This window comes from Musca autumnalis, unplaced genomic scaffold, assembly GCF_047663935.1.
Source record: "Musca autumnalis isolate F117 unplaced genomic scaffold, ASM4766393v1 scaffold_5, whole genome shotgun sequence".
Lineage (NCBI taxonomy): Eukaryota > Metazoa > Arthropoda > Insecta > Diptera > Muscidae > Musca > Musca autumnalis.
Genome location: NW_027412088.1, coordinates 171,562,431 through 171,589,307, shown reverse-complemented (window position 1 = coordinate 171,589,307; position 26,877 = coordinate 171,562,431). Strand labels below are relative to the sequence as shown.

Here is a 26,877-nt window from a genome sequence, read left to right as displayed (position 1 = left end):
ATTCTGTCAAATTCATTGTTATGCTATGTTTACATTTACGAAATCTACTCGATTTCAACTGTCAATTCCATTGCTCAAACGTCAAATGAATCGATTTCAGATGAGTTTTCATTTGACGTATACACAATGGAATTGACGGATGAAATCGAGTGGATTTCGTAAATGTAAATATAGTCTTATAGTGAATTAATCGTATAAAAACCTAAACAAGAATAATGACAGGATGAAGTACAAAGACATAGAACTGTAAAGATTGGACATAGTGCGTAATGCAGTTCAATTTTACTATTAAACCTTAGATGGTGTTTGTGTATAACAGACAACTAACAGGACACGACGGCAACAAAAACAAGTATAACATAAATTCATGTCACCATATTGGAACATGACATTATGTTAGACCTCCAGCGCCATCTGCCGATGTAGAGTAGCAATGGAAAAGTCTCATCTTGTTATATTTTATGTCTTTGTTAAGTACTTTCAATCAAAATAGTCTTGTTTTTGTACTTTCCAGTTCACCTTTTTATTTCCCGGTCCACACTAAAGTAATTTCACTGAAATTTTGCGTTTTTTTTTTTTGGGAAAAACAGAATTTCAAGATACTAGTGTACACAATTTCATGTTTTCGTTATTTTTGCTTTGTAGCAACAGTCGTATCAAGATCTATTTAACAGGTCACGCATGGTACAATAATTCTTAGGTAGGCCACAGCTAACAGCTGATTACAATTTTTTTTGTTATGGCTTAATCTGTCAAAATCGTGTTGACATGCAGAGTTGATATTTATTATTGATCAAAAAATTCAACTCTGTTTTGTTTTCATTTCAACATTTCGTTCTTCTTCTTCTTTGTTTAGTCATCCGTTATCATTCATCAAAACAATTTTGACGTTTTACGCCATAGCGACAGGGTTGTACTTTTTTGGCGATTCTCATACCTGGCCTACCTATGAATTATTGTACCATGAGGTCACGTAAGTAGCACAACAACAACTCATTTTTGGCGGAAAATTCTTCAATATGTCAAAATATTTGTTTACGTTTTCATACAATTTATTCACAATAACAAAAAAATTGACAGATTGAAACCAATCAGCTGGGCGTTTTACGCCACCTTATTATTTCATCATGATTCGTATGAAACACACAGTTAGTTTTATTTTAGGTAATTATATGCCACAGCTGGAACTATCATTTATTTTAAAATAGCTATTTTTTTCATTTTCTCTCCGTCTTTCACAAAGTTGCATGCATTTCTTGCAGGGGTGTTTACTCATCCTTGCATTTTAAGTCACACAAATCTGGCAACTCTTCTCCCAAAATTACCTACGTCATTTGCAGGCTCAAATAACGGCTCATTCTGCAAACTTTGAATTTCGTCGTATATTTTTCTCGTAGCCTTCAATTCATTGTGTATTCCTTTTTTATTTTGCTAAAATATTATTTTGAAGAAAATATTGCGTCTCAATTCCCCATTATGTCGGTGACAAGTGAAATTTTGCATTTTTATATATCGGAACAATTGAACAGCTTTAATCGTGAGAAAAGATGTTGTATGAAGTTTTTGGGTCATTTATTTTCCATTGATCCACAATTTTTCTCACAAATCGTCAAAGATTTACGTTTACGCATGCGTCCACACATTGACAACAATGGCCAGGAATCAGTTATTGTGTTTAAGGATAAATGTTCACACAACACAGCAGAGATAATGCAACTAAAAGTGACAACGGAATCCCTGAAGGATATGTATATGTTCCATTGTGGTTCAGATTTTTGTGGAAGCCAACAAGAATTTGAAATGTCTAGTGATTTTACTAGTCCTGGTAATGTAACCACCTCGCCTACAGTACCGCCACATCGTTTTTCATTGGGTCCCCTGAAGCAATCCATTGCCCGTTGTAATGAAACAGGTCAGAAGAGTTTTCAAATGAAATGTCCCATGCAACCTTACAAGGAAGTAATTCTGAACGCCTTGTCACGTAGCCGTGTTGTGGTGGTGAATGGTGGTGCCACTTTTGGCAAGTCCAAGGCCATACCAATGTATATCATTGAGAAGTGCAGCGAGGAAAAAAGGCATTGCAAAATAATCTGTGTGGAAAGGGAACAACTGGTGGCAATACATAATAGCAAATTGTTGGCTGATCATGTCCACGAAAAAGTGGGTGAAACAGTGGCATATCAGGTACAGCTGCAAAGTCGCATAAGTGATTCTTCAAATCTTGTCTATACAACATCGAGTTTCTTACTGCGTGTTCTTATGGGTCAATCAATTATGGATAGTTTTCGTCACATTTCGCATCTAGTTGTTGTAGATGCCCATTTGCATGAAGCCTTTTCGGATTTATTATTGCGGGAACTGAAAGTGGCCCTTAAATATCATCCTTACCTAAAGGTCATCCTATTATCGAACTATAGTCGTAATTATGAATTTCTCCAATACTTTGGCGAGGGCGAGGAGATAAGTCTTGAAATGCAACCTCATGAAATGGCCAAAAATGAGGTCGTCTATTATGAAGAGATACGTAAATTGCTACCGGATTCGGGGCCGTCTAATATGATTAGGAAGGCATTTAGAGCGCTGCCAATCTTAGGTGGAAATAAAATGCCAATTAATCTCACACAATTGGATAAATGTTTGGAGACCTATGAACGCACTGCCCATGATCAATGTTTTGAATTTTTCCTCTATATGGTGCAAGGGGAGTGTGCCGACATAAATCATCGTCATAGTGTAACGGGTAGGACAATTCTCAACATTGCCTCAATGTTGGGTAAGATGGAACATGTTCGGATTTTATTACAATTGGGCGCCGATCCCTTTATAGCGGATAAACTCGATGTGGATGCTTTGAAGGTGGCAATCTCAATGAGTAATTTGGAATGTGTTGAACTGATAAAGGTGGCCTATTTTGAAAAGTCGTCACAAATCAAGGAAAATTATGTTGATCATTATTTGATTTTGGATATAATTCACATGGTGACAACGAAAAATGATATATGGATAAGGGGTGGGTGGAGAAGCCTAGGTTTTTGGTGGGAAAATGTGGTGATTTGTTTATTTTTTTTTCTTGCAGGCAACATTATTGTCATTCTACCCTCTTATCAACATCTCATACAACTGAACTATGCTATATTAAAGGAAAAACTATTGGGTAACCTTCCTCAACAAATTGTCATCTATATGCTACACAATCAAACGGAAAAGTCCCATTTGGATGCAATGCTTGAAAGTGATCCGAAACAAATTAAAATCATTTTGAGTACAGATATTGCTGAAGCTTTGATGTGCTTTGATGATTTGTTATATGTCATTGATAGCGGACGTCAATATCGCACCGTGTTCGATAGTGATGCTCAGTGCAAGAAACATGTCTATGAATGGTCAGCAAAACAAAATTTGGAAAATCGTCTTTTGTTGCTGACAAAAAATGGTGGTAAGTATAAATGTGAATTTTTTACGAAGGTCTGCCAGAAGACCTAAATGTCTCTTTTGAAAGATTTTATGGTCTTCTCATTCAAGGACTCGAGATATCCCAAGTTGACCTCAAGTTTTCTCGTAGAAGTCCTCAAGGTCTTTTAAGAAGACCTCAAAGTCTTCTTATAAAAAACTTTAAGGTGTTCTCATAGAAGAGTTTAAGGTCTTCTCAAAAAGATCCCAAGGCATTCTCAAAAAAAGACCCCAGACATTCTCAAGGAAAACCTTGAGGTCATCCCAAGAAAGACCTAACTGTCTTCTCAAGGAAGATGATCTCAAGGTTTCTCATAGAAGCCTTTAAGGTCTTCACATAGAGGACCTCACGTTCTTCCCACAGAATACCTCAAGGTTTTTCCATTGAAGACCACACGATCTTCTCATAGAAGACATCATGGTTTTTCATTGAAGACCCCGAGTTCTTCTCATGGACGACCCCAAGACCTCAAGGTCTCCCCATGGAAGATATAACGGTCTTCTCATGGAAGATTCAAGGTCATGAAAGTCCAGGGTATTTTCATGGAAAACCATAAGATCATTGTTCAAGGTCTTCCTAAGATCTTCAATGAAAAGACCTTAAAGTCTTCCATGAGAATACCATGAGTTCTTCAAAGAAAAGGCCTTGAAGTCTTTAATGAGACAATTTTGAGATCTTTCATGAGAATACCTTCAAGTCTTCCAAGAGATAACCTTGAAGTCTTCCATGATAAGACCTTGAATTCTTCCATGGAAAGACCTTTAAGTCTTCCATGAGAAGACCTTTGAAGTCTTCCATGGAAAGACCTTGTGGTCCTTAATGAGAAGACCTTAAGATAATCCATATACAAGACCTTGAGATCCCCAAGATTTCCCAATAGTTATTCAGAGAGAGGCATCCCCCCAAGATCAGAATACCGCAAAGTTTTCAAATAGAAGACCACAAGGTCTTCTTAGAGGAAACATAAAGATCTTCTTAAAAAACCTCAAGATGTTTTCATAGAAACCCTCAAAGTCTCAAGACCTCAAAGTCTTCTCGTAGAAAAAATCAAGGTCTTCTTATAGAATACCGGAAGGTCTTCACATTGCAGACCACAAGGTCTTCACATAGAAGACAAGGTCTTCTCATGGAAGACCATAATTTCTGCTTATAGAAGACCATAAGGCCTTCTCATAGAAGACCTCAAAGTTTTCTCATAGAAGACCTCAAAGTTTTCTCATAGAAGACCTCAGGGTTTTGTCATAGAAGACTTCAGGGTTTTCTCATAGAAGAACTCAGGATCTTTTCATATTTCATTTCAGGGTCTTCTCAGAGGAGACCTTTAGAAGACCTCAAGAAACTCTCTTCATATATATTTGTCCAATTTTCATTTCATGATTCTTTACAGGTGGTGTTTGCTTTCGTTTAATACCCGAAGAACTATATAACCAACTACCCGAAGTACAAACTCCGGATTTATTAACAAAACCCTTAGATCGTGTTTGTTTGGCAGTAAAGCTTTTATCCCAGCACACCATGGTATCGGAATATCTACAAGAGACCATTATACAACCGCCGTTTATCAAAGTCTATCAAGCCGTAGAACATCTCAAGAAAATCAGTGTTTTTACCGATCTGGAAGACATCACATGGCTTGGTTGTCGTCTTATTGATGTACCCGTAGAATGTCATTTGGGTAAATTATTGGTATTTGCCATACTTCTACAATGTCTGGATCCCATTTTAACCATAGTCAGTTTTATGACTACTCTGGATCCCTTCGAGATAACACATTATCTAGATGATTTATTGGAACCCTATAAGGATATTGTACGACAAAAGATCAAGGATGAACGTAAACGCTACTCTGAGGGATTGTTATCGGATCATTTGATGTTTTTACGTCTCTATCAAGAATGGCAAAATGAGCTGCGTGATGATTGTATGGATAGTATACCAAGTAAATATAATTTCACCATGAATGGCCTGCTCGAGCATGTGTGTAATGTTAGAACCCAACTTGTGGGTGCCTTGAGATCATCCCAGCTCATCCACAACAAAGGAAATTTGAGTATGCATTATATTAATCTGAAATCGAATTGTTGGCCCATTATAAAGGCAGCCTTGGTTGGTGGCCTCTATCCAAGTGTGTGTGTTTTGGATAATCAATTTAATCGCTTGAAATCTCCGCACAAAAATGAATTGGTTGTACACCCCGAGTCGGTGTTACGTGACTTGAATTTGGATTCAATGAAAAATATGAAATACAAATCACCATGGATTGTTTATGGCCAGACATCGAAAAGTTGGAATTGCAATAGCATTGGCAGCAATACCATTGTGGCTGGTATTAGTGTGGCTTTATTTGCAGGTAACTTTTAGATGGGTATTCCCATTATTGTGTGTTATATTGATATTTTTCTTTTGATTTTGGTTTCAGGTCCCACAAAACTCTCATCCTCCAGTAGCCAAATAATCACACCCTCAAATCCCTCGGAATCTTCTGAATGCCTGTTACATGTCGATGAATGGATTTCCTTTAAAATGTCATACAGTGAGGCCTCACTGTTGCTCAAGACACGTCAACACTTTTACAGCATGTATGTCAATTATCTACAACGTTGTGGTCAATTGGAAAAATTCAAACGTCCCAATATGCCATCTTCATCGTCATCATCATCTCAAAATTCCATGCTCTTTGATTGTATTGAAAAGATCCTTATCCAAGAAGATTTAGCCAATGGTTTTCTACAGCCGGATAGAATTGGTCTTCGACCAAAGGCAGTACCTAATAAGTTGATGATGACCCTTAGTGGTGGTATGTTAATGGCACCATGCCTTTATAGGTCTCAATTTCAATCGTCCGCGTCCACATCATCATCATCTTCGAATATGTTGTGTATTAATGGCCATGTCCCAACGCCGTCGCCTCTACGTATAAAACAATATTTTATCGTCTATCGAAAAGATTTTAATGATATTGGTGATATGCCAATGAATGCATCTTCACTACGCCACTGTGAATGGTTCCATACACTTAACACTCTCTTGGATGCCAAGACGGATTCTCACAAATTGACTTTTATAATATTCTACACTCGTCATCCTGACCTCTTAAGAAGTGTTTATATGTTGGAGTGGACTAATGGTTATATGGAGTTGTATCCCTGCTTCAAGTTTAACATTAGCTTGCATTGTATACTGTAAGTATTGCATTTGTGTTTTTTTATATTTGTTGTTGTATATAAAGTTGAGGTCTACTATATGAAGACCTTGAGGTCATCTACAGGATGAACTTGATGTCATCTATAGGGAGACCTTGAGGTCATCTACAGGATAAACTTGAGGTCGTCTACAGGAAGACCTTGAGATCATCCATAGGCGGTCTTCTATTGGAAGATCTTGAGATCATCTATAGGTGGAACTTTTGATCTTTTATAGGAAGACCACAAAGTCTTCGTACAGAATACCAGTAGGAAAACTTTGTGATATTCTGTAGAAACACCTTGGCCTTCTGTTGTATCCTTTATTATCTATATCGATATCCCTATCTGTTATACTTGTATTTACTGTCATCAATGTTTGTCATTATACACTCATTTATCAATGCCTTTTTTATTGTATACCGTATTCTTAGGCTTTACATAAATGCCGTTGTTCTATATTAACTTCCTTCTTGTTTCAACTGTCTTTCGAGTTACACGTATTTAATCCCTTTGTTAATTTGTAATGTTTTAGTAATAAAGTTTTTATGTTAGTAATTATCCAGTTCGCGTTTTATTAATTATTGACATGGGCAGACACAACAATTGGCGACGAGGATAAACAGTGCATCATAAATCAATTCAATTTACAAAAAGAAAAAAAAAATGGAGAACGATCAATTGCAAAAATTGCTGGAGGCCATAACCTCTATGACGGCCGCATTAGCACAACAGCAACCTACAACAAGTACAAGCGTCAATATAATTTCAAATTTTGAGCCATTCAATCCTAAAGTGGAAACGTTCCAGACATATAAAGAAAGACTGGAAATACATCTTCAGTTAAAAAACGTTTTTGGCGATAAAGAGCTATGTGCCAAGCTACTCTTACAATATATTGGCACGGAAAATTACTCTATAATTTCAACATTGGCCGCGCCAAAAACTGTATCTGAGCTTAAATACGAAGATATCATCGATCTGCTTGATCAACATTTTAGTCAAAAAAAGAATATTCTTGTAGAGCAACACAGGTTTTTATCTGAAGTGCAAAATGAAAACCAATCGATTGCCGAATTTGTGACAACATTACAAAAAAGAGCCGCTACGTGCGAGTTTGTGTGTGTGTGTAAGAAGTCAGTGTCTGATCTGTTTTCCAGAGCACAGTTCATTAGAGGTCTACGTGACAACAACATTCGTGAACAATTATTACAAAAGCCAGACGAATCATTTGGACAAATTGTGGAAAAGGCGAAAGTGCTTGAAGCGGCAAAAATAAACAACGATGAAATTGCAAATACTTCAACAGGTGATGTACATCATATTCGCCAAACGTCAACTGGTTATCAAAGGAATGGTAACCGATATCAAAATAATCGATTATCGATATCAAATAATTCTAAAGTCAATTATCGTGATCTGGGTATTGAAGGATTGTGTTTACGTTGTGGTAAGAGTAACCACATGTCAAAAGAATGCAACATAAACAAAAACAAATTGCGCTGTGTCATATGCAAAAAGGTAGGACATGTTAAAGATGTGTGTATAACGTCAAGAATAAAACAAAAACAACAAACATACCAAACATCTTACATAGAATCTTGCTCATCCGACGAAGAAGATGTAAACAAAATTATTGACATATACAGCAAAACAGTGGTAGCGTCTCCAGAAATTAAAAAATTTTATACAGTAGTGCAGATAAATGGACGCAAGCAATCCTTCGAGGTCGATTCTGGTGCCGGGTATACTCTAATTCCAGTCAACGAGTTTGAAAAATTACAATTAAAAACACCAATAGAAAAATCAACAATTGCTTTCCGTTCATATACTGGTGATATTTTTGTGCCAATTGGTGTGGTAAAAGTGCAAGTGTCATACAAAGGTAAACAATCAAATGAGGAAATGTATGTAGTACCAGAAAAGCACACACCATTATTGGGCAGAGTGTGGATAAGGCACTTAAAAATCGATTTAAACGAATTGGACCGAAATGGATGTGAGGTAAACAATTGCAGATCTATAAATACAAACCATTCTGTTTCGGAATTAATAAAAAAGTATGCAGACATATTCGAACAGAAAGTGGGGTGCATACCAAATCTGATTTGTTCTCTTAAATTACAGGAAGGTGCAAAACCAATTTTCATAAGGGAAAGACAAGTTCCTTTTGCTCTACGGGAGAAAGTTGAAAAAGAACTCGATTCTATGGAACGTGACGGTATAATTACAAAAGTTAATACAAGTAACTGGGGCTCCCCTCTCGTGGTAATTCCAAAGCCTGATGGTAATGTACGATTGTGTGTGGACTACAAGATCGCTGTTAACCCACAACTTGAACCGGCGCATTACCCTATCAAAAGGATTGATGAAATTTTTAATTCTTTAAAACATTCGAAATATTTTTGTAAACTGGATCTTTATAAAGCTTATCTTCATGTTGCAGTTGATGAAGAGAGCAAGGAGGTGCAAACCATATCAACCCACCGAGGTACATACAAAATGAATAGACTGTCGTTTGGCATCAAAACCGCCCCGAGCGAATTTAATCGAATTTTGGATCAACTATTACAAGGTCTTGAAGGTACAATTTCATATTTCGATGACATTATTGTGCATGCCTCAACTATAAGCGAATGTCAACAACGTCTTAACAAGTGCTTTGATAGACTTCAAAAATATCAACTTCACCTCAACAAATCAAAATGTGAGTACTTCAAAGAGCATATTCATTATTTGGGCTACAACATAAGCCACAATTCAATTTCAAAATGTCCAACAAAAACAGAAGCCGTTGTTAAACTTGAACGTCCCAAGAACGCGGACGATGTAAGAAGATTTCTTGGGATGATAACATATTATTCGCGATTTATACCAGACATGGCTACAAAAACGCATCCGCTGCGAAAATTGTTGCAAAAAGGAGAAACATTTAAATGGGATAAAAAGTGTGAAAAATCCTTTAAATTACTAAAAGATGAGATTGTAGCCGATCGTGTTTTAATACCATACGATGAAACAAAACCAGTTACATTAATATGTGATGCTAGTCCCACAGGGATAGCTGCAGTACTATCGCATACTATTGGCACTGAAGATCGACCGATTGCTTTTATTTCAAGAGCATTAACTGTTGCTGAGCAGAATTACAGCCAACTTGATAGAGAAGCACTTGCTATTGTTTTTGCGGTGGATAAATTTTTCATGTATTTACACGGTCGAGAATTCACTCTTATAACTGATAACAGACCAATTTCAAGAATTTTTCATCCGAAGTCGAAAACACCAGCTATGACTTCGGCACGTCTACTACGATATGCTTCATTCCTCCAAGGATTCAACTATAAAATAGAGCATAAAAAGGCTGATCAAATAGAGCATGTCGACTGCTTATCTAGAGCCCCCATTCAATACCCAATCGTCAAGAAGCACTACCTGGACAAAGAAACTGAATCAATTCAAAATCAAAAAATTAATGAAATTTCAACCTTTACAATTTCAGCATTATCTATCGCAGATGAAACAGAACGTGATAAGGAGCTGTGCCATATGAAGAAGTCTCTGATTAAAGGTGATATTTTAGATCCAGCATATTCACTACAAAAAGGTGTATTATTTCGAGACAACAGAGTTGTCATACCAGCTAGTCTACGTGACGAAATTTTACGAGAATTACATCGCACTCATATTGGAATTGTAAAAATGAAGCAATTGGCAAGGCGGTATTGTTTCTGGAAGGGGATTGATGAAGACATCGAACATATGGTAAAACAGTGCTCCAAATGTGCGATGGTTAAAAATAATCCAGCAAAGGTAGAACAGCATCATTGGGACGAACCATCTGAAAATTTCGAGCGAGTGCATATAGACTATGCCGGTCCATTTTTAAATCACAATTTTTTGGTCCTAGTAGATGCTAAATCCAAATGGCCTGAAATTCGAATTATCAAGGAAGCCCCAAATTCAGAAAACACCATAAGGTTATTAAATGATATTTTTGCCACACACGGATTTCCATCAATAATAGTGTCAGATAATGCTTCAATTTTCCAAAGTGCTACATTCAAGAAATATTGCAGCGAAAACGGAATTTTTCAAAAATTCATTGCTCCTGGGCACCCAGCAACCAATGGTTTGGCGGAACGATACGTTCGTATTCTAAAAACAAAATTAATTGCAATGGAAGACGAGCAAACTCCACTCCGGACAAAAGTTCAAGAAATTTTAATGCAATATCGTGCAACCCCTCTCTCATGCGGCCAGACTCCAGCAAAAAAGTATTTGGGACGCGACATAAGAATCAAATTAGATGCAATTCGGCCCATTGAACACAAGCAAACTCAAGAAGAACACAAACCAATAGTGCGTCAAATTAGCGTGGGAGAGAGGGTACAAATAAAGTGGTACACACAAAATAAGGAAAGATGGAAGTTCGGAGTTGTGCAGAAGAAATTAGGAAATTGTCATTATATCGTCAAATTGGATAATGGATATGTAATCAAACGCCACATCAATCAAATGTACAAAACTTTAGTGCCACAACAGATCATTCCTACTTCTAACACACACTATTCCAATGACAAACGCACACAAATGGAACAAATTTTAATACAGCGTCATCAAAATTCCACATCGACTCAAAACTCATCACATCTACAGCCACATATGCCCACATTGGCTCAAAGCAATTCCAGGTCGAATCATAACGAAACATTTACTGAAGATCAAGAACCATCTATGCCTACATTGGCTCAACCAACACAACTAGATCAAGAACAACAGTCAACAATACCTACACCGCTTAGAAGATCTGCCCGAAACAGAAGACCACCTCCACATTTAAGAGGCCACGTCCTTTATTAGCGTGGGAGATTGTTGTATCCTTTATTATCTATATCGATATCCCTATCTGTTATACTTGTATTTACTGTCATCAATGTTTGTCATTATACACTCATTTATCAATGCCTTTTTTATTGTATACCGTATTCTTAGGCTTTACATAAATGCCGTTGTTCTATATTAACTTCCTTCTTGTTTCAACTGTCTTTCGAGTTACACGTATTTAATCCCTTTGTTAATTTGTAATGTTTTAGTAATAAAGTTTTTATGTTAGTAATTATCCAGTTCGCGTTTTATTAATTATTGACATGGGCAGACACAACACCTTCTTCACATTCCTTATTAGCCGTTTTCCTAATAAAAAAATGCATTTGTCGCAAATATGTAATTTTTCATTTTGAGGTTATGATGAATTTCTTATTTTATTTCATTCACATTTGCCTTCCAGATAAATTGATAAAAAAAATCTTAATTTATCACAAAAATTTTATTTCTTTTTTTTTTGAGTTTATGACATTTCATTTATTAAATTATTATTATTATTATTATTTTTTTTTTTTGAGGTTATGTTAGATTTTTTAACAAATAGTTGCTCTGTTCCAGAACATGCAAGAAGCTACTACTTTTTACTACGATAACAATTTTTCCTTTATGTTATCGAAAATAATTGTAAAAATTAGTAGATTCTTGCAGTACTGGAACAGACCAATTGCCTGAAAATTTGTATTTACATACCGTGAATGAATTGAAAAGAAAATTTATCATTTCAATTACATTTACATTCCAAATAAATTGATTAACATTATAATTTATAAAAAATCGTTCTTTTGAGGTTATGACATTTCGTTAATTTATTTTTTAGGTTATGTTAAACTTTTTCAACAAAAAGTGCCTACAAATCGTATTAGATTCCATATGGATAAATGTCTCTAAAATTGGGCCATTCAAGTTTTCAGGTATTTGTATTACAATTTTCTGAAATATTAGCTGTGTTCCTTTACTTACCTGAGGTTGTCATTTTTACCATTACCATTTTACCTGCAAAGCGTTCCTTAACCCCAAAAAGTTGTAAAACTGGCAGCAATTTTTAAGAGAGTGCGAGAGGAGAGAGAGCACATATGCCTTTCTCTTCTACCACAGGCTACCCGACAAATTTCTGCAGGTAAAAAATGGTAGAACTGATTTTTCGACTTTTGTGTGACGATTATTTCACAATGAAGAAAAAAATGGACGAAAACACAAGAAAAAGTCAAACGCTGACAAAACTAAATTAAAAGCTGTGAAATAAAAGACGAAAATTGATTTTTATGTTTCGTTTTGACATTGCTACCAGATCTACCATTTTTTCCGTTCCCTTACTTTTCTGGTAAAAATGTTTATGAGAGAGCAAATTTGAGCAATTTTGAAACTTTTCTCTTTTACCATTAAAAAAGTAAAGGAACAAAGCTATTTTATTTTGGTGTTTTGTTGAAGTAAGTTGAAATTTCTTCGTTATGTCATCAATTTATAGCAATATACTTCCACTGTGTTATATTTTTATTCCCAATTAAGCATTTTCCCATTAAAAATAATGCATTTTTCGCGAAAGCGTAATTTTACATTTTGAGGTTATGTTGAATCAAAAGTGAAATTTCACAATTGCAATGAATTGAAAAGAAAATTTATCATTTCAATAACATTTACATTCAATTAAATTGATAAATAAGTTTAATTTATCACAAAAGTTTTACCGGAAGTCTTTTGAGCCTACGACACTTCGTTTACTTTTTGAGGTTATGTTAAATTTTTTTAACAAAAAATGCCTTAAAGTTTTATTACATTCCATATGCATGAATGACCTTAAAAGTGTGTCATTCATAGTAATTTTCTTCAAGTTTTTTAAGGATTTTTTTTATTAAAATTTTTTAACATTTTTGATTTTGAGATTGCGTTGAAATTTTTGCATAGATATTGTTACCCATGTCACGTTTTCACTCCTCTTTAGCCATTTTCCCATTTAAAATAATGCATTTGTCGCAAAAGTGTAATTTTACATTTTGAGGTTATGTTGACTTAAAAGTGAAAAAAAAAACAATTGCAATGAATTGAAAAGAAAATGTATCAATCATTTCAATCATTTTATATTCAAATCAATTGATAAATAATCTTAATTTGTCACAAAAGTTCTATTTCTGTCTTTTAAGTTTATGGGATTTCGTAAATCTATTTTTTTGAGGTTATGTTAAAACTTGTCAACAAAAAATTCCTAAAAATCTTGTTTACGTTCCGTATGGATAAGTGTCTTTAAAATTGTGCGACTCAAGTTTTCAATTATTTGTATTAAAATATTCTAAAATATTTTATTTTGAGGTTATGCTGAAGTAGAATTGTTTTTCCTTACATCATTTATTTACAGCAATATACTCCCACTATATCACATTTACATTCCCTTTTAGCCATGTTCCCATTAAAAATAATACATTCTTCGAAAATTTAATTTTCTATTTTGTGGTTATGTTGAATTAAAAGAAATTGAAAAGAATTTTTATCATTTTAATCACATTTATATTCCATATAAATTGATAAAAAAAAATCGTAATTTATCAAAAAAGTTAAATTTGGGACTTTTAAGGTTATGGTAGGTTAGGGGATGTGCAGCCACTAACTTGTGACTGCGTCACTCGAAGACCTTCCGGTCCATTGTGATCGTCCAGTAGAAAAAAGAACTGCAAGAAAAGAGGAGATGGAAAAAAGAGAGGCTAGGGGGAAGAAATAAAAAGTGGAAGTTGTTAGAAAAGTAAAGAACGAATAAATTACAAGAAAGTTTAAGAGGGTAAACTTCAGATTTTTGATGATGTTGTAGATCACAGCAGGTTCCACAGTTGAATAGAAAGTTAGACACGGTGGAAAACCTACTAACCTATGCCGTCTACGAGCCAGGGCTGGACAACGACACAGGATGTGCTCGATCGTCTCTAACTCCTCCTCATCCTCACAGAGTCTGCAGAGCTCCGAATTCCACTCGCGAGTGAAACTCCTCTCGAATTCGAGCAAGTTGAAGGTGGAAACTTGCTCCTCCCCAACACCAAACAAAAACTTATTCTACCCGAAAAAAAATTACCACCTCCCCCCAAATTTTCACTCGCGAGTTAATCGGATCTCTGGTAGTCAGTAACATCCTCATCCCATTTGATGATATGGGCCCTGATATAGCAGTGTCCAGTAATGACTTCCGTCGTTACTCTAACTTCAGCTTTACTCAGGTTCAACAGAGAGTTCGTTCTTTTGACTGACAGAGACGGCCATATGGATCTTGCCACAATGCACTTAGGTTCAATATGCCACAATTCACTGGCTCTTTCGTCAGAGAACGTTTTAATTTTTTGAAAGAAATGACAAATGTGTGGTTTGATAGTCAGCGATAGCTAGATCTGTAGACTGCGATCCTCGTCTAGCTAATTCGTCTGCTCTTTCATTACCCATATCATTACCCATATAGTCGCGGTGTCCTGGTACCCAGCATAGCCGGAAGCCGTTAGTTAGCGTTTCCAAGTCTGATCTACACTTAAGGATGACATCGGATTTGATGTCGCAGGATTTGATGGCTTTAAGAGCCGCTTGACTATCCACAAAGTCAGGGGTACAAAGATGTCTGCATCCAAACTTTTTATCAATTCCGCTGCCTTCCAAATCACGAAGATTTCAGCCTGGAAGACACTACAGTTGCTGTTTAGCCTGTAGGTGTACTCAAGAGATAGCCTTTCACAGTAGAGGCCAGCCCCGGTACCTTCCTCCATCTTGGAACCATCTGTATAAAAAGCCAGACCGTCCAGAGGGGGGTTACTGTGGTTCCAGTCGTCTCTACTAGGTATAACGACGTCTATATCGTCAAATCTCAGGACTGGTGATAGTCGCTCAGTTTTCCGCGTTGGTTCACATTTATGCCTGATTCGTTCAGGATACATCCATGCCCATAGGTACAACCGCGCCAGAGATCCTGTTCATGCAGCCGTAGGGCACTGCGAGTTGCCTGACACTTAATGCTGAGACTCAGTGGTTTTAAGTTCAGCATTGCGTTCATAGCAGCCTGTGGTGTGCTCCTGGTGGCTCCAGTTATGAGAATCGAGACTGCTCTTTGTAACCTGTCAAGCCTACCGGATGTCGATTTTTGGCGCAGTGAGTGCCACCAAACAAGAGAACCATAGGATAAGATGGGTCTAACCACGGTGTTATACAACCAGTGTATAATCGATGGGTTTAGACCCCAACTTTTCCCAATAGAATTCTTACAGGAATAAAGTGCAATCAATCCTCTCTTCGCCCTTTCCTCAGCATTCCTGTTTCATCGCAATTGACAGTCCAGGATTGTGCCAAGGTACTTTGCCTCGGGCGAGAGCTGAAGCTGCCTTCATCCAGTGTTGGTGGCACAAATACGCCGAGCTTACGCTTTCTCGTGAACATTACCAGTTCTGTCTTGGTTGGGTTTATTCCAAGGCCATTGGCTTTAGCCCAGCGCGACAGCGTCGATAATGCTCCTTGCATAAGCTCCGAAATGGTTGACAGAAACTTACCGGAAATCAGTAGTACAACGTCGTCCGCATAGGCAACAACTTTTATACCTTGATTGTCCAGGTCGGTCAAAATATTGTTTATAACAATTAGCCACAGTAACGGTGAGAGCACCCCTCCTTGGGGGGTGCCTCTATTTACTGTTTTTCTAATTTTTGTCTCCCCAATGCTGGAGTTTATAATTCTGCTTTCCAACATATTATTTATCCAGCAGGTTAGGGGTTCAGGTGTGTTAACTTTCTTAAGTGAGAGTTTTATGGACTCAAGTTCTACGTTGTTAAAGGCTCCTTCTATGTCCAGAAAGGCAGCCAAGGTAAAGTTTGAGTTTTCCATATTCCTCTCAATGAAGCCAACCACCTCATGCAAGGCAGACTCAACAGATTTGCCTTTAATATAGGCGTGTTGTGAGCTGCTTATAGAGGCGGTGTCTACATGGCTCCTTATCTCCAAATCGATCAGTCTTTCGAAAGTCTTAAGGAGAAAGGATGATAAACTAATGGGTCTGTAGTCCTTTGGTGCAGAGTGACTAGGTTTTCCCGCTTTGGGAATGTAAGTAACTTTTACCTCTCTCCACAGACCCGGTACATATGAGAGAGTCAAACACGCCCTATAGATCTCCTCCAGGATTTGATATAAACGTGGCGGTGCAAATTGAAGCATCGCCGGCGTTATAAAATCCGGTCCAGGTGACTTATATGGCTTGAAAGTGTTAAAAGCCCATTTAATCTTATTTCTGTTAAACACCTTATCAATGGTTATGATATTTCGTTATGTTAAATATTTGAACAAAAATAGCTAAAAAATCTTATTTATGTTACGTATAGACAAATGTCTTCCAAATTGTGCCATGCAATCAAGTATTTGTATTAAAATTTTCTATTTTGAGGTTATGTTGAAATTTCTGCATACATATTCATTTATGGCCTAATACTTCCACTACATAGTATTTAAATTCATTATTAGCCGTTTTCCCATTAAAAACAAGGCATTTGTCGATCAATTATAATGCTCCATTTTGAGGTTATGTTGAACTAACAGTGAAATTTCGCATTAAAAAAAGAATAGTATCCTTAAAATCACTTTCGTGACATTGATAAAGTACCTTAAAAATTCTTCATTTATCTCAAAAATTCAATTTCGATTTTTTAAGGTTATGTTGAAATATTTTTATACCCTCAGCATTTATGCTAACGAGGGTATATACACTTTCATACGGGCAAAATGTGCCTCATCGAAATAATGGTTTTAGACCCCAAGTATGTTTGGACGAAATGTGTTTCAGACAATTTGGAGTCGATTGAGCAATGTCCGTCTGTCTGTCTGGCTGGAGCGCACGATAACTCTCGAACGGATCAATCGATTCGGTTCAAATTTTGGGTATCGAAATATTTTGTCCAGATTCGATTTAAGTTCGAAGATGGGCCATATAGGTCCACTCCTTCAGGTACCTCCCCCACAAATGTTCAAAAATTGTCGCAAAACTTGTGCGCACGATAACTCTTGAAGGGAGTAACCGATTTGGTCCATACTTTGCCAATCGTGAAATGTCTACAGGACTTAGGCGAATTTCCAATATGGACTCAATCGGTCCACTCCTTCGGGTACCTCCCACACAAAATTTGGGATAAGTTCAGTTTAGGACATGTTCTTGAATCGCTTTGATTTTTCTTTCAGCAACTTGTATTCATTGCGCCCCATACGACAGTACAAGTTTCATCAGGGGCAAGTCCACACTTCCTGAAAAATAGCCTGAAAGTTGCAAAAAACCCCTATGACACCGTGTGAGGTGGTTGGAGCGCAAGATAACTCTCGAAAAGATCTGCCGATTCGGTTCAAAATTTGGCCTTCGTAATATTTTGTCCAAACTTAGTTTAAGTTCGAAGATAAACCATATCAGTCCACTCCTTCAGGTATCTCCCCCAAAGAATTCAAAAATGTTCGGAAAAATTGTGCGCATGATAACTCTTGATGGTAGTGACCGATTTGGTCCATACTTTACACATCCCAATATATCTACCAAATATATATCAGGTTCGAATATGGACTATATTTGTCAATTGCTTCGGGTACCTCCCACACAAAATTTTGGATAAGTTCATTTTAAGAACTGCTCTGGAATCACTTTGATTTTTGTTGAAGCAACTTTCATTCGCTGTCTCAATTACGACGGTAAAAGCTTTTTCAGGGGCAAGTGCATACTTCTTGATAAAACAGTCCGAACGGTGTAAAAACCCTCTATGGCACCCCCAAGTTCTATGTCGGTCCATTCCTTTAAAAATTTTTGAAGTTTAATCCTAATCAATATTTTTGTCGGTTCAAACGACCAAAATTTTGAAACCCCCTAAATACTCGTACATAAGTTTTTTGTGAAAAAAAGTGTTTCAATTTACACAGGCTGAGGGTATATCTCTGTCGGCAAAGCCGACTGATACTTTTTTACTTGTTATAATTATACGGGACTCTTTTCGTGCTGCAAGTAATCCTTTTTTTCTACTTCTCAATTTCTCTAACATAAATTGTTTATGCATTTGTCCAAAATTAAGTTTTCCATTTATAGGTTATGTTGAATTAAAAGCGACATTTCTCAATTGCAATGAATTAAAAACGAAATGTATCCTTAAAATCACATTTACGTTTCATGACATTGATAAAGTACCTTAAAAATTCGTCATTTATCGCAAAAATTCTATTTCGGTTTTTTAAGGTTATGTTGAAATATTTTTTTATTTTTATTTATTTCAAAGAATTTTCATGGATATTAGACGGTTTATTCATCATAATTACTAGGGGACACGTCTCACGAAATGTGGTATTTCTTTCTCTTTGGATTTTAATGAAAAAATATTAATTTTTATAGGTTATTCTTTAGTATAAATTTACCGGACACTTTTCGTCTTGCAAGGAAGTCCATATGGGCCTACCACAAGAAGCCATGTTTTCTCTTTAAATTTTCTCTAATATAATTTTTTCATTTAAAACCACCCTTTTCCCTTTCTATTTATTAATTCAGAAACAATGCCAACAATGCTGCCCTATCCGTTGCCGTTAGCCAAAGAAGAAACGTTTTTGCCTTGGATCAAAATACTGGTTTATTTATATTGAATATGTTTGCTTATCGTAACAATTGGCTACACCAAAGCACCAGCACCATCAACAGCAACAATTGAGGTAATAATTATGAATTAAGAATTTATTAAGTTTTTTTTTTATTTTAAGTTTATATTAATTATTTGTTTTATTTTTATTTAAATAATGTGCCTGTGGAAAAGAGTATTTATTTTATTTTAGTTTTAAGCTTAACACAACAACAGAAAAAAGAAAGAACGCATTTTGATATTGAATTTTTTCCATTAGTTTTTTTTAATGTATTTTTGTTTTTTTTCGCTTTTGTATTTTTTTGTTTATTATTATTTTTGGGCCATTAGTGCATACTTCAATAAATATGTTAAAAATTCTAATCATTATTTTATGAGAAATTGTTGGATAGTCATAGTGAGAAAGAAGGAAGAGGAGGGGGAAGATAATTCTATATTTTTATTGCTGCACTATATATAATTAGAGTGCAGCGCGCTAAATATTTAGTAATGGGGGGAAATACAATAATGGTAGGGAATTATAGAGGGAAACTTGGGTTAGAAAGTTATTGGAAATTACTTGACTACATACAAGACGACACACACGCAGACAATCGCTAGATTTAGGTTAGGGGAATCTTATAAACTAATTTTTTGTTTGTTTATATTATTTTATTTTGTTTTAGTTAGTGTTAGTATCTTCAATAATTTTTAAAGGATTTTGATGTTGTTGTAGTTGGTGTTCGTTTAGAAAACTTGATGTTGTCGACGACGATGACATTCCAAAGTCGGCGACATTAAAACTGGAGTTTCTCCTTGTTGTTATAAGAATATCATCAGCATTATGGACTAGATTTTGATTAACTACAATATTGTGAGCATCCTAGAAGTATATGAAATAACGGTTAAGGGGGCACGTTACAATTTATTATACACATCAAGGCAAATTTATATAAGGTAAATGAATGAATTACAAAACTAACAAATCTACAAAAACAACATTGTTGTTATAGAAAATTTAATGTCAAAGAAAATATTGAATAATGGGGTCGTTCTAAAAAATTTTCTCAGAAAAAACATAAATACATTTTGAAAACCCTCTAAAATAGACAAATTTGAATCAAAATGTATATAAAGCATTCAGAAATGTCGTAGGTCATTGTTATTACACGTTTACGATGGAAAGAACTATTTTATGGTAGCAAATTTCTAAGTTTCAATTTTCATTAGTAGGTCCTATTACATTTTGCAAATCAAATTTACAAAAAAAAGTAAAAATACAGCTGATTGTCACTTCTACCTTATATAAATGTGCCCTGATTCATATTTTTTTCTTATTTTGTGTGTTGTTGTACTCACAGTACTATTTGAGTAAAATGGTTCCATTGTGTGATTTTGCATTATTTGATAACCATCTTCATTTAATATTTCACCACCACCACCAACCAATGGTGATGATGATGAGTTGGTATTAATATTGCCGCTTGCCGTTGTTGTCATTTTATTACCGCTATTACTACTACTGCCACCACTGCACCCTACCAATGATGACTGTTGTTCCTAAGGAATATAGTCAATTGTTAAATTTGTGTTTGATTTAAAAAAAAAAAAGTTTTGAAACTTGTACTTACATTTTGTTCGAAATATTCTATAAACAGCGATTCGTAACGCTGTCTTATATTATCTACAACATCCAATAGATTTTTGGCATCCATGGCTAAAACATGGGCAGCCGATAACATGCCTCTGTAAGTGAAATAATAGTAAATATAATGTAATGGGGTTTTAAATAAAAAAAATTGTGAATATTTCGCAAAGTTATTATAAATAAGCTCTTATTTACATGGCATATGGATAAATGTCCTTAAAATTGTGTCACTGATAGTAAGGGGAACAATTTTTTTTTTGAGGTTATATTGAATTTTCTTCAATTTTAATAAATTCCTAAATTTTCTCATGCAGCAGTACATTTTTGCAGAAAATAAGAATTTCTCCTTTGAATGAACAAAATTAAAGTAATTTAAAGAAAAATGCCTTCGAACATATTTTTATAAATTACTATTATCTCATGCAACACTAATTATTTTGTCTTCAAATTTTATTAAGTTGTCTACAAATTTTAAAGTAATTTTTGGGGTTATGAAAAAATGTTTGAATAAAAAAGCCGTAAAAATCTGATTTATGTTGCATATTGACAAATAAATCTCCTTAAAATTGCGTCATTTATAGTAAGGTTATGTTGAGGTTATGTTGAATTTTTGTGGTTATGTTAATTTTTTCCCTAATAATGTCCCTAAAAGACATTATTTTGATCATATTTTTATAAATTACTAAATTATCTCATGCACCACTTATTTTTTATAGACAAATCGAATTTCTAATTTGAACAAAAAAAATTTAAAAAATGTAGGTTATATCAAAATATTTGAAGAAAAAATGCATTCAAAATCATATTTACATTGCATGTGGATAACATTTCTTAAAACTGTGTCATTAATAGGTATGGGAACAAAATATTTATTGAGGTTATGTTGATTATTTTTATACCCTCCACCATATGGAGGGTATAATTAAATTTGTCATTCCGTTTGTAACACATCGAAATATTCGTCGGAGACCCTATAAAGTATATATATTATTGATCAGCATAAATCTATGTCGATTTGACCATGTCCGTCTGTCTATCTGTCTGTTGAAATCAAGACACAGCTCGCAATTTTAAAGATAGAGAGTCAAAATTTGGTACAGAAGTTTTTATTACTTGCAGGATGTTTGGTATTGAAAATGGGATATATCGGTTCACGTTTTGATATAGCCCCCATAGAACGATACCTCCCGATTTTCGGTGTTTTTAAGGTTTTAGCTTCATTATCCTACCAAAATGGCTGAAATTTGCTACGTAGTATTCTTTAGGGGTATAAAACTATCCCCCAGAATTTTGTCGGTATCGGTCCACACCTTCATATAGCCCCCCATAGAACGATACCTCCCGATTTTCGGTGTTTTTAAGGTTTTAGCTTCATTATCCTACCAAAATGGCTGAAATTTGCTACGTAGTATTCTTTAGGGGTATAAAACTATCCCCCAGAATTTTGTCGGTATCGGTCCACACCTTCATATAGCCCCCATAGAACGGTACCTACCGATTTTCGGTATTTTGGTATTTTTTTAGCTTCATTATCACACCGAAATGACTGAAAGTTGGTACTTAGTCTACGTCGGTGGTATAAAACTTTCCCACAGAACTTTGTCGGTATCGGTCCACGCCTTCATATAGCCCCCATGGAAAAGTACCACCCGATTTTTCGTATTTTGAAGGTTGTGTCTTCAATATTCCACCAAAATGGCTGAAATTTGGTATTTAGTCTTCAATGTGATATAAAACTGTTCGCCAGAAATATGTCTGTACAAGTCCACGCTTTCATATTGCCCCATTTCTGACTAAAATTCGTCGGTATAGGTCCACGTTTCGATATAGCCCCCATAGAACGGTACCTCCGGATTTCCGTAATACTGAAGATTGTGACGTCAATATCCAACCGAAATGGCTGAAATTCGTTATTTCGTCTTCCAAGAGTTATAAAATATTCCAGAAGAGTATTATCAGTAGACATCGGATTTTGCATATTTGCATATTTTTTATTAATAAAGATACGAAAATTCTGATTGGACCAAAATTCGTTTTGAAGAAAACTGAATGCAATGACTGGCTCATATTTTTTATTTTTTTGCATATTTGCATATTTTGCATATGCACAAAATATGCAAAAAATATGCAAAATATGCAAAAGATATGCAAAATATGCAAAAAATATGCAAAATATTCAAGTATTTTTTTTGACAAAAATCATCAAATTAAATTTGGAAACATATCAAAAAGTGTTTTAAATTAAGTTTATTGCCGTTAAACGTCGATTTCTTAGCAGATTATCATGTTATTAATTATTATTCCGCCACAGCAATAAATCTGGACTAAAAGACTTAGAAAATTTCCTATAACCCAGCCTTCTTATTACAACATAAGTTGCTTTCTAATACAACTTTGTTCAAAAACTCAATCAGAAATGTCAAAATGTACGTATCCAAATATGTTGATAGTTTCTGCTCGGCCAAAATTGTCTGACAGAATAACAAATGAGCTAGAAATTAAGACTAAGAAAATATTGAATATTACATAAAATCTTTCATATTTTATTAAAAACATATAAAAAATATATACGGTGCCATCATGAATATTTCCTTCTGAATTTTCCACACGGAAAATAATTTTAAAAAGTGAAATTCTTTTAAAATCATTATTTGTTAAAAGTTGAAAACTACTAGATTCGCTTCATTTTGGCGTATTCTAGTCGAATCGACAAAAATATTCCCTTTTTGGGCATAAATACGGATGGCCTTAGCTGCTAATGCTATAATTGTTTTCCATATTTATTATATATTCAATATATGATAAATTCAATAAATAAATAAATAATAATAAATAAAATTGTGAAATTGGGGAAAGGAAACAAATTCTGCACGGAATTTTTATTCATGATTGCACTGATAACTATATTTTAATACCCTAAGGGCCATTATTACATGTGTTCTTTTACTATCTGATGGATTTGAAAACGCAAAATAGACCAATTTGGTGGCATTAAAAATATCATTTTTACATTGAAAGTTAATGCTAAGAAGCTCCTCCTTGAAATTCAATCATCACTTTTAACTTTAAGTTAAACGGAACGCTATAAATCTGTTCGGTAAATCCAAACTATAACAAAAGAATACTTGTAATAATGGGGGTATGGGTATTATGTCTTAGTTAATCAATTTGCAACATGCAAAATGAAACGAAATAGACCCACCGTTCCTTCTGATGATCTGCATAGATTCGCACTTATCCATCTCGCCATGTCTTTTTGAAAACAAAGCACAAGTCACATTTATAGACTAATTCGCATAAAAATTGGGGATATTTTGGGCCTAGGGCGATCCCTATTTTGGTAAGAATCGATTCAGATTTGGATATTGCTCCCATATATACAGTACATTCGCGATAATCCCTGCACCACAGGTTTCGGTGGTGTCCGAATTATCAAATTGTTCGGATTAACGAATTGTAAGGGAAATAAATTATTTTATATGATTAAATCACTCGTAAATTGTAATTGCTAAGGTTTACATCTGGAAGTAAGCAAACCTAGAGACAGATGTGGAATTTCATCGTTTTGTAAATTAATATTCCTTGAAATCTTTGCCTTTTAGGTGTATAGTGCATTTGGCTACTTTAATGACAATATTGCGGCGAATATTTATACCCTATACCACAATGTGGAAAAGGGTATAATAAGTTTGTTTTCCCAAAAATTCATGTAACGCCGCGAAATATTCGTCGTAGACCCCTCATGTGGTATACCAAACTTCATATCTCGACGAGATAAAGCGATTTAGCGATGTGTGTCCGTCCGTCCGTCCGTCTGTCCGTCCATTAAAAATTGTAATCAAGCTAGAGGCCGCAATTATGGACCGATTGTCACGAAATTTAGTATGGAGGTCGGGTTTGGACCAGAATAGAACTGATTAGTTTTTGGCGATGATCGTGAAATGTTAAAGGGATGAAATGGACCAAAAACAAAATTTTTGCTCGATTTTGTAGCCGCTCTGTAGGTCGCAATAATAGTCCGATCGGCGCGAAATTTTAAACGTAGTTTTGGTTTGAGATGAAGAAGTAGCGTGCAAGTCAACGGTATGATCGGATAATATTTAGCGGGTTAAATTGATCAAAACTTTTGTGTGAAAATTGGTAAAATTTCTAATGCACATCTTATAACAGCTAGCCCGGAAAGCTATTGCACAGGGATAGTGGTATAGGGTATCACATGGTCGGCCCCGTCCGACTATAGTCTGTTCTTACTTGTTTTCTTAATATATTTATGTATATCCTATACAACAAGACTAATGTGTCATGAAAGGTTTGTCCTTGTACTCGATAATTTTTACTAAATGTTGGTGAAACAATTTTTTCACCAACTTCTCCATTAAACAACTGTCAAAATTCGAAGCATTTGTAATAATTATTACAAATTATCGAGTATACGGACAGGTATAAATTAATTATTGTGTATACAAAAGGGTTATGACATTTCGACTGTGTTATCAAGATTGAACTATATTTTTTTTAGCATTCTAAATACTTTTCTAGCAGAAATATGTGAGTGGTTTTGCCATTTTAAAGACAATTCCAAGGTTTTTGACTTATTTTACGACTACCACTCTATTGTGTGGTTTTTCTAAGTGATGTTATTTTGCACTAATCATTGGGCGTTCTTCATTTTGCTTATTACCCATCGTGGATGGGTATAACAATAATGCATTACTTTTCACCGAGGAGTGAACATTTTCCAATTCTGCATTATGCGGTTGTATGCGTACAATCAGCCCTATTCTGAACATTCCCATGGAACTGTTTCCCATGGGAGCGAAATTTCCCATTCCCACGTTTTCCATATTCTAAACGACGTGGGAAGAGCAAACCATGGGAGCTGAAATTTCGAAATTCGAAATTAGTTACACCAAATTATTATAGCATACTTTTGGGAGCTGTAAATTTTGTTTTGTAATACAAAATGCCTATTTGCATTGAATTCGCGGTTTTTGAATTAGATTAGCAAAAGCACAACTCACTTAATTCAACAACCGTGCATTGATTTATGGATTTTTAAGTGAATGGAGTCAGCGATGTGGGTGCCACCGTGGTGCAATGGTATGCACGCCCGCCTTGCACGCAGAAGGTCGGGGGTTCGATTCCCCGGCCAGGCAACATCAAACATTTTTCAACGGTGGCAAAATACCCCTCAGTAATGTTGGCGGCATTTCCTGAGTATTTCAGCCTTGAAAAACTTCTCTACAAGTGGTGTCTTAAGACACGCCGTTCGGACTCGGCGGTAAACAGTAGGTCCCATATCATTGAGCTAATATGAATCGGGGTACATTCATTGATATGAGAGAAGTCTCCCTTGTCCCGTATGGGATGTTGTGGAACAATGTTTTTTTTGTTTTTTTTTTTGGAGTCAGCGATGTGTGATGTTGTTCTAATAAGCACATTTTCTTCAGAATGTGCGAATTTGTGTAAGCATTTTTTTAATTAGTAGGCAAAAATAATTTTTGTGTATAAAGTAATCGGAACTTTTAAGTTTGTAACGAATTTAAAAATTTAACGAGTATATCGCTAGTTTTACTTATTCCTAATGATCACTAGAAATCGTATTTTGCATATTTAAAAAAAAAAAATTCAAAAAGATAAATTCGGACATTTTTCTCAATTATTACATATTTTTGCGTGTTAACATATCGTCACCATAAATTTCCGAAGAGGTATCTAAAAAAAAATAAATAAATAAAACACGTTTTTGATTGAATCTAAAACTAACTAAAACACGTGCCCTTGAAACATTTCAAGCTTCTACGTTCAAAAATAACGATCCTATTCAAGAAAAGGCATTTCGGAAAATGGGATAGCATTGCAATAATTTGGCATATATGTATGTACGTTTGTGTGATCGTTGTCGTGTCGTTGAGGAGACTAACACGTTTTCAATAGAACGTTAGTCATCTGATTTAAAAAACCCGAAGGTTATATTACGAAAATGAATAAAAGTTGTAAAGATTGTATATATTATGGCTATTTTCCAATATATTTTAATAATTATTGCCAAAAATTCTTTTGAAATTGATTTGTTTTTACTTGCTTTGCTGCGTTAACAGAATCAGCAATGACTCTTTTTCTCGTATTTCA

At 35.1% G+C, this 26,877-nt stretch overlaps 2 protein-coding genes across 4 annotated transcripts in view; one reads left to right on the top strand and one right to left on the bottom strand.

Moving 5' to 3' along the window:
• The first annotated feature begins 1,362 nt into the window (after nucleotides 1-1,362).
• bgcn (benign gonial cell neoplasm) lies at nucleotides 1,363-19,479 on the top strand. The gene is made up of 5 exons (XM_073992040.1): nucleotides 1,363-3,010; nucleotides 3,077-3,436; nucleotides 4,839-5,801; nucleotides 5,871-6,633; nucleotides 19,034-19,479. The coding sequence occupies exons 1-5, from the start codon at nucleotides 1,477-1,479 to the stop codon at nucleotides 19,188-19,190; spliced, it is 3,777 nt and encodes a 1,258-aa protein (XP_073848141.1). The 5' UTR covers nucleotides 1,363-1,476; the 3' UTR covers nucleotides 19,191-19,479.
• Fak (protein tyrosine kinase 2 Fak) overlaps nucleotides 19,352-26,877 on the bottom strand; it is a 25,097-nt gene continuing 17,571 nt past the window's right edge. For 2 of the 3 annotated variants that reach the window (XM_073992037.1, XM_073992039.1), the window contains exons 17-19: nucleotides 20,729-20,843; nucleotides 20,457-20,657; nucleotides 19,352-19,980 (exon numbers count right to left, since the gene is read on the bottom strand). In XM_073992037.1, coding sequence (XP_073848138.1) covers nucleotides 19,780-19,980; nucleotides 20,457-20,657; nucleotides 20,729-20,843 — 517 coding nt within the window. In that variant the 3' untranslated portion in view covers nucleotides 19,352-19,779. Of the gene's footprint in view, nucleotides 19,981-20,456; nucleotides 20,658-20,727; nucleotides 20,844-26,877 lie in introns of all 3 variants that reach the window. The other variant, XM_073992038.1, reaches the window with a different exon arrangement.

Coding starts and splice junctions, on each gene's coding strand:
- bgcn (XM_073992040.1), top strand. CDS start 1,477: ATGTCGGTGACAAGTGAAATTTTGCATTTTTATATATCGGAACAATTG. Junction 3,011..3,076: donor AAATGATATATGGATAAGGG/GTGGGTGGAGAA, acceptor TTTTTCTTGCAG/GCAACATTATTGTCATTCTA. Junction 5,802..5,870: donor TAGTGTGGCTTTATTTGCAG/GTAACTTTTAGA, acceptor TTTTGGTTTCAG/GTCCCACAAAACTCTCATCC.